Source organism: Solanum pennellii, chromosome 1, assembly GCF_001406875.1.
Source record: "Solanum pennellii chromosome 1, SPENNV200".
NCBI lineage: Eukaryota > Viridiplantae > Streptophyta > Magnoliopsida > Solanales > Solanaceae > Solanum > Solanum pennellii.
This window is the reverse complement of record NC_028637.1, coordinates 82,692,725-82,701,940: the sequence shown is the minus strand read 5'-3', so window position 1 is coordinate 82,701,940 and position 9,216 is coordinate 82,692,725. Positions and strand designations below refer to the sequence as shown.

The following is a 9,216-nucleotide window of genomic DNA, read 5'->3' as shown; positions in this document are numbered from 1 at the left end:
TATATATATATATATATATATATATATATTGATATAAAATTTGTGTCTGTGTGTGTCTGTGTGTGTGCGCATACGTGTACAATTCCTAGCAAGCGAGAAATTTTGATTTTTTTTTAAAGTCTTCTCATCCATTACTCCACAAAATTTATCATTTTGCAAAATATCTAACTATTTTTTTCATTCTTCCAACTAGAATATGGATAAGCAGAACCAAGTTGATGGTGATGAGGCTGCAACATTAATGGACATTTCGATATCTTTTATTGCACTGGAAAAAGCAAGCATCAAATTTTCGCAGGTTCTCTTTGAAAAAGTTTCTCTAATGATAAGTTGCTTGTTTTTGTTTCTTTTAATGCATATACAATAATATTTTGAAGAATTCCTAAACAAAAATTTAATGTTAATTTCTTTTTGAAAGAAGAAAATGTTCTTCTATAAAGTTAAAACATATGATCTGTATGACAACAATATTTAAATATGTCATGCCTATCATAATAATATAAACGACAAGAAACCTAGTGTAATTTGATGAAATGAGGTATGAGAAGAATAAAGTGTACACAATCCTTATCAGCACCTTTGAGGTAGAGTACTTATTTTTTACAAACCATTAGCTCCAAAAAGAAATTCTCCAAAGAAGTGTGTTTGTGTGTATATATATATAACTTGTGTTTGTGTGTGCGTGTGGATGTGTATGCGCACGCGTTTGTGTATTTAAATTCCTAGCAAGCGATCATTTTTTTTGAACTTCCCCTCAATCACTCCACATAGTTATTCATTTTAAAAAATATCTAATTATTTTTTTTCATCTTTTGAATAGAATATGGATAAGCAGTACCAAGTTGATGGTGATGAGGATGCAACATTAATTGACGTTCCGATATCTTTTATTGCACTCAAAAAAGCCAACACAGATATTGTTCAGGTTTGCTTTGCAAAAGTTCCTCCAATTATAAATTTGTTTTTTTCTTTTAATACACGTATGATAATATTTTGGTTAGTACATACACAAAATTTTAATGTTATTTCGTTTTTATAACAAGAAAAATGTTCTTCTCAAAAGTTTAAAGATGTGATCTGTATCACAACACTATTTAAATACTTCATGTGAATAGTAATAGTACTACTACTAATAACAATAATAACAATAATAAACAACAAACCTAGTGTTATCTGACGAAATGGGATATGCAAAGAATAAAGTGCACAAAAACCTTATCATTACCTTTGAGGTAGAGTTGTTGTTTCTGATAAACCCTTAGAACAACCAAAAATTAGTCAAAAGAAGTGTGTGTGTGTTGTGTATATACATATAAAATACTTATAAAGGTCGTCTAGTAAGAGAATTCTACTGTTTCATTCAAAATTTACTGTACAAACAAGTTAGAGACATTTATAACTCGGTGTGAGCTATCCTTTTAGATAGAAGTAGAAGAAACCCACTTTGTATAGATAATTACCTTTTGAGAATTGATATTAGAAAATTTTGAATTCTATACATGTTGCTTTGGTGGCAGAATGAGATTGTACCAAAAAATATGCACTACATGCATACTCATACATTTGAACAAAGAAGGCAAAATTGGATCATCAATAATATTTCTCGTCCAAGTGGTTTAATAATAGATTATGTAAGTTTCCTTTTGAATAATCAGCATGTTTCCCTACAAACAAAAATGATTATGTATATTTTCTTTGATGAGTTTGTGATAAGAATTTAATAATTATTGATAAATAGGTCTACCTTCATTTGGAGACAAAAAAAAAGTTTCGATCTTTGATAGAAGTGTATAAGTTTGTTGTATATGGGGAAGTTCCTGAAATAGCAAAGAAATCGAGAGAAAATGAAGAAACATTTCAGGTTAGCTCAAAATTATTATATTAGAATACATAATGAGAATGACTCTTTTCTACACTATCATTAATAATTTAATTTGCAGGCGACACCAAGGCGTAAACAACTTGTGCGCGGTACAAAATTGATAAAAAACTATGTAGTTGGAACATGTACTAAATCTTATGATGGGGTATACATTAAGAATAGGGGAGAAGCTAAGTACTTATCTCAACGTGACATCCCTTCAAACATTGGTAAGCTAGTTACTATATATATATATATATATATATTTGTATTATTGTTGTTGTTTTCACGCTCATTATCTTTGCATTTGTTGATTTTTATTATTTTTCATCTTTTTATGGACAGAAAAAAAGAGAAAAAGAGGAAATGAAGATTTATATGGGCATCAACAAGTGAAGTTAGGAGATGATGCAATACTTGTCAACTCAGGAGATGCTACATTAAGTCCTCCAATACAATCTTTTCTTTACCTTTGGGATTTTGAGCTCGTACCCGAGGCACACAATGAAAATATTTCTTAGAAAAATTATTGTTATATTAGTTATTAAACTAAATATTTGTGAAAGTTATTTTTCTTTGGTTATTCAAGAAAACTGTTTAATTTAGACATTGTAATGTAAATTATGTTTAAAGTTCGATTTTACCATTTTTAAGACTAAGAATTTCATTTCGAAAAGCTTATTATACTATTTTTGTCCTAATAGTATTGCTCATATTTGCAAAATAAAAGATGATAAAATTTGTTTAAATATTGATTCAACTTCTTCCTCCTCCTTTTCTTCCTCCTCTTCTTCCTCTTCTTCTTCCACTTCTTCTTCCTCTTATTCTTTTATAACAAATTATCAACGTACAATAATTTTTGATATTTTACTAATATAATAGAGCGCTTAGGAAAAAACATTTTATTTTTTCCTAGGAGAGATAAAGGAATCATAGATAATATTATATTTTCTCCAATGTTTCGGAGAAACTTATTATTTTTTAANATCCTAGCAGAGACAAAGGAATCATAGATAATATTATATTTTCTCCAATGTTTCGGAGAAACTTATCATTTTTTAACGATATTCATAAAATTGATTATCATATCAAGAAAATGGAAGAAATAAATCGTGATATTTTCGTATTACCAAGAATGTCAATGAGAAAACATTTGTTATATATAAGTTCCCTTCTTTAGCCTTTAGCTTGTATTGAACAAATATTAGTGCATTGATGCACATTTTATATTAAATTAAATATTTACTAATCCCAATACTTTTGTAGCTTGGAATTATTGTGTATGACAACCTTAATTTATAATATTGATAAGGATTATAAGGAAATCAATTGGACACTCATAACGTAAAGATTCTTTCAAATATTGAAAATTTTTATTTGTTATCTACACAGTCAATTTGAGAATTTCACCAATAAAAGTTGTGATTGAGACCCCCTACATTTTTATAAAGTATACATTCTGTTATTTGTGGACTTATTCATCCATGTGGTGGATAGTTTCAGCACTTTATGATCTTAATAGGTACTTCTTCTAGATGGTCACATTTATTGTTATTGTCATATCACAATTCGTCTCTTGAAAAATTATTGGGATAAATATGAAGATTATAAGTTTAGTCTTGTAATAAGATATACTTTTTTTGCCTTGATAACACTGGAAGCTTTCATCCCATGTTTTAAAAGATTATTCCTTATTAAATAGATAAAAAATGAATATGGTGTAGCTCATGTACTTACATAAAATGGCCTTTTTGAGTTATTAATTAAACATCTATGGTTGATATAAATAACATTGTTTACGAAAACTAGATTGTCCATTTTAATGTAGGGTCACACAATTTTGCATGCTAAAATACTTGTGTGTCTTAGACTTATTGTTATGATACATTTTCATTAATGTTGTGGATTTTGGATGAATAACTAGAATGGAAGGGGGTGGGGTATTCTATGACTAGAGGTCATTCTTTTTCTTATATGTGTCACGACCCGTTCCTGTCGTTATGGAAAAGTCAATGGGGGAAGAAATATGTGCTAGAACACTTTTGAGTATTATCTTAGAAATTTCTAGCCTAGGATAGACTTTGACGAAATGTGATTCTGGTGAGGTATAGGGCAATCTGGTAATGGAAGAGAGATTTAATTGTGAGTTTAATCACGTGAGTGCATATCTAAGGCGTTAAGAAGCCTTTCTGGCTTTACATAATAAAAGTTGGGTGAGTAAAATTTCCGAAATTTATCTTGGCGTGATAGGATAGTTTTAGAAATTAGTTTGAAGGTGTGTTGCAAAATGATATGTTGGAACTTAAATTGTGAGGTTCTGTCTCATTCCAAGAATCTGAGGAGGGATTAATATCACCAGGGTTGGCACGTTGTGGTGGTATAGGGCCCACTTTGGTGGGCTAGTCGCGAATTAATCAATGAAACACCCAAAATCGTTATTTTATAAAAAAAATTCATTCTTGAGAGCTAAGCAAAGACCAAAGACATTTCTTATTAGACTTTAACAATTTCTCTCGCTAAAGGTAAATTTATTACTCTCCTAATACGTATTTTGATTCCTACGACTTAGAATCCTCGTTAATTATAATTTGGGAAGGATTTTGGTCTTATGAATAATGGTGGTAAAAGCCCTAGTTTAATATTAGGATCATGGGTTTGGGTGTGGTTTGATATATTGATATAATACAGAAAGGTCTTTTCACGACTGAAATCTAGACCGCAGACCAGACCGGCGTCGTTGACCTCTCAGAGGTCACAAACAATCCTACTTACTTAATCCTTACTTTACATAGGTTAATTTTAGCAGAAAATTTGAAATTTTTGATTCTTTAGACATACATGCTAGACATTCTTAACATTTCATAAGCGTTCATCATCAACCATCTAACATTAAAGAGATAAGCAACTGAATGAAATAATTCATTAAGTATTAATTGTATAATGACCAAAATAGCAACAATACAATGTCTGAACCAAAACAGGAAAAAACGCTAGTGGAACATGCTCCACTAGGTCAATTCTAAAACTACGCTAGAATGTAAAATAGTACAATCCTCAATAGCATGAGGACCTACAAAACTCTGGATGAATGTTGACGTCCAGATAGATACAACAACGAACATGTAGCTCTACCGCCCACCTGTACCTGCACCTAAAAGTAGATGTTTGTGTGGAATTAGTACACACTTGTACTAAGTAGGGGTATATGCAAGCACACACCAATGACATGCATGAGAAAGAATAGCTCTTTCCTAACGACATGATTTTTGGAAGTAAAGTCAGTAGACTTGCCAAATTAAGATTGGGAAAGTTATGCCATGAAACACATAGCTTCTTTCATATTATTCATTCATATGCCATGAGATCTTGTTATCATGGACTTGACATTAAGACTTTCCAAAATGAGGTTTAAACGTATGGCACCTCAACTAGGGAGTCTTCATTAGCAAACACAGAGTCTGCTTCATTCATTGACACCTAATTCATTTCATTTCATTCATAGGCCAGTTTGAACACTAGCTATACCTAGGATGTAGTTTAAGACATTCATCAGGTTTGCTGTGCAATGATCGGGAATAACCTAATGCCATTACCTGAATCTAGCTCACCTCCTGATTATCATATCCTGACACCTTCGGTATCATTCATCTCTTTATATGACCATTTGAGGCTGGCCTCATTTATTCATTGAGAACTTTAACTTGAACCGACATAGATCATGTGAGCATCATGAAATACAGTGTCTCCCCCACTCCAAAAAGAGGTGGAATCACCGACCAAAGTGACTCAATAACATGCTAGCGTATATGGGAATTTAACCCTGCTAGATCCCTATATTGGCAGTATAGGTTCAAAGACTAGGAGATGTATGGACCCATACCCGGCAAGCCAGACAATCTCATCTCATGAGAGTTACGTAAACCTTCGCCCTTCCCAAAAGAAGGCATCACCGCTCATAGCTAGCCTATCGGTGCTCAGTATAAATTTCCATTACATTAAACTCATACATCATGGAAGATGGCTTTTTGTATGAGGACAACGTAGCTCATTAGATGATTTCTCATCTCATTATCAGTATTAAGTGTTTTAAACTCAATATTTTCATTAGAGTGTTCATAGAGATTGGTCTCTTCATTATCTTAAACTCTCATTGGTGAATACGTATTGGTAACATTTACTTAGGTTCATTTTTGAGATTTTTCTCATCATATACATTAGCCTCACATCATGATTCTCACCACATTCTTCATTATTAGCACCTTTGTTTATCATAGTTACTCACCTCTTATTACGTGAATGTTCATTTCTTTATTTCATAGTTCATCTCATCATATGCCAATGCACTTGTCCATTTAGTGTATCTTACACTAGTACTTAACCCTCTTAAGGTTCATCATTTCATTATGTACATCTTAGGTTAACTTAATTTTTGAACATATGTTAGACTTATGTGTCTGTACATACAAGCCATGAGGCTTCATTCATATTTCACTAAGTGATTCTTACTTTCCTAAGAATATATATTTCAAGACTTATGTACCTTGTATATATGCTACGATCTTGATTTTTTATCTAAGTAGATGGAATTATTCTTGAATATTTTACTCACGTATGACTTATATATCAATACGGAAGTTTGGGCACGAGAACCCAAATCTTTAATCACTTGGATATCATTTATATTTTACATTGATTTTATTTCTAATATTCATAACATTAGAACTCTAAATTAAATCTCAACATTTACATGAAATGATTAATTTTCTATTTTGATTAGAATTCTAAATTAAATCTCAACATTTACGTGAAAGGATTAATTTTCTATTTTGAATTAGAATTCTAAATTAAATCTCAATATTTTCATGAAAGAATTAATATTCTATTTTAATTAGAATTCTAAATTAAATCTCAACATTTACATTAAAGAATAAATTTTCTATTTTAATTAGAATTCTAAATTAAATCTCAACATTTACGTGAAAGATTTAATTTTCAATATTAATTAGAATTCTTAAATAAATCTCACCAGCCACATGAAAGAATTAATATTCTATTTTAATTAGAATTCTAAATTAAATTTATACATTTACATGAAAGAGTTAATTTTCTATTTTAATTTTACTCTTAGTTTACCGAAGGGTTGGGGGTTCGAGCCCCCATAACCCCTTTGATTTTTACAATTAAATTCTCTACAGTAGGGGGGTTGTTGGTTCGAACCCCTACAGACCCTTTATTTTTCTTTTAATTTAGCTAAGGAGGGCTGTGAGGTGGTAGGTTCGAACCCCCACAACCCCTCTATCTTCATCCTTTTTTTAATAAAAAACGAGTGGCAGTGAGGTTGTGGGATTGAATCCACACGGCCTCACTTTATTTCCTTATTTTTTCGCCTCCCCCTTCAGCGCTGAGGTCGTGGGTTCGATCCCCACGCCTCGAATCTCCCCCTTTTTTTTCCCCTTCTTCGCGCGTACTGGGAGGTCGTGGCTTCGAACCCCATGCCTCCCATTCATTTGTTTACTTGATTTTTCTCCTTATCCTCCCCGTAGGTTGCAAGTTCGATTCCCCCCCAACCCCATTTTTTTTCGTTTCGCGCGAAAAGCAGTGGCCAGGGGTTCTATTCCCCCCAACCACTTTTCTTTTCCCTTTTTTTCTTTTCTCCCTCACGATAACCAGCAGCTAAGGGGTTCAATTCCCCTTAGCCCCTTTTTTTTTCTTCATCATTCTCAACATGTGAGGTCTTGGGTTCAATTCCCATTGACCTCACTTCTTTATTTCCTTTTTTTAACTCAGAATTTAGCCTTATGGGAGGGTATGAAAATTGGATTATTTTTTATTCATCACTCATTTTTAGTCACCTCTTTCATGAGTTTACTTAGATAAAAGAGTGGTATTCAACCCAAAAATTTTCATTAGAATGAACACAAAATTACACACATAAAATACACCAAAAACACATGAACATTCTACCCCAAAATAGTGGCTAAAGCCATTACCCAGAATGCACACACAACACAAAATTTTTTTGTTACACTTTGAATATCGTTTTTCGTAATTTCCCTCACATAAAACATGTTCACAATTAATATAAATACATCATTCATGCCAAAATCTAGCAGCACAACATACCCATCCTACGAATTCGTTTGGGAGCTAATGACAAGGACATACATAGGGGAACAACCTTAGTTTTCAAAACTTGAGAATCATTCAAAGGAAAATACTCTTAGAGAAAGAATTCCAGGAGACAAACCGATACCTTTTGACGTTGTTTAAGCTTTAAGTTGCTGCCCAAACTTGTCTCCAAAACCATGCCCAATTCCCCTAAGGTTCCACCAACAACTCGACGGAAATCTCCCTTGCCTTAACGTTTTTGATTAACTTGTTTCCTTAGACTTTTTAATGAGTTCTTCAAGTGTGAAGAATCTTTTTTTCCAAAGTTTCTATTTCTTCACGTTAATTGGTAAAGAGAACAAGATAGTTTTTTTTTTGAACGTGGAGAGTTGATAAACGTGATTAGGAGAGTGTTAGCATAGGTTTAGGGGTCTTAATTCAAGACTTAGGCAACATCGGATTTAATTTAATTAATACAAATTTGATTTGTTTTAATTAATACGTGAAAGGACCATTATGCCCTTAAAATTTCAGATTTTTAAATAATAATTTAATCACCTAAAGTATTTATCTATTCGATTTTTTAGGATTGTTACATTATCCCCCCCCCCTTAGGAACATTCGTCCCCGAATCACCCTACTTTGACACATCATAATGCCAATTAGACCGTAACATAATCGCTATGCACAATCAACCAATAACAACAAATATGAAGAGATTAGGAGACATAGGCTTAAGAGTGGGAAGTCTAACCTTAAGAGCTGAAAAGATGAGGATAGCGGGATCTTATGTCCGCCTCAGCGTCCCACGTAGCACCCTTAACAAGATGATTTCTCCACAATACCTTCACTGTGGCAATCTCCTTGTTCCTCAGCAACTTGACCTGTCTGTCTAAGATCTCAACAGGTACCTCCTCATAGGATAAGTCTTAACCAACCCCTAAACCTTCAACAGGTAGCATTGATGCTGGATAACCTAGGCATTTCTTCAACATAGAGACATGAAAGACTGGATGAACAGAAGCTAGCTCCGCAGGAAATTCTAACTCATAGGCCATCTAACCCACACGCTGTAAAATCTCATATGGCCCCACATACCTCGGGTTCAGCTTCCCTTTTGTTACAAAATCTCATCACCCCTTTTATAGGCGATATCTTCAACTAAACCTGGTCACCAACATTAAATTCTAAGGACCGCTTTTTGTTGTCTACATATGATTTCTGTCGACTGTAAGCAGTAGCCAACC

General features: G+C 32.8%; 1 protein-coding gene across 1 annotated transcript in view; it reads left to right on the top strand.

Annotated features, from left to right (window-relative positions):
- Positions 1-2,417, top strand: part of LOC107001160 — a 38,260-nt gene extending 35,843 nt beyond the window's left edge. The window contains exons 10-15 of the mRNA XM_015199313.2: positions 194-298; positions 821-925; positions 1,518-1,631; positions 1,739-1,861; positions 1,941-2,091; positions 2,207-2,417. Of these exons, the coding sequence (XP_015054799.1) occupies positions 194-298; positions 821-925; positions 1,518-1,631; positions 1,739-1,861; positions 1,941-2,091; positions 2,207-2,382 (774 nt within the window). The 3' untranslated portion in view covers positions 2,383-2,417. The remainder of the gene's footprint in view (positions 1-193; positions 299-820; positions 926-1,517; positions 1,632-1,738; positions 1,862-1,940; positions 2,092-2,206) is intronic.
- The last annotated feature ends 6,799 nt before the right edge of the window (positions 2,418-9,216 follow it).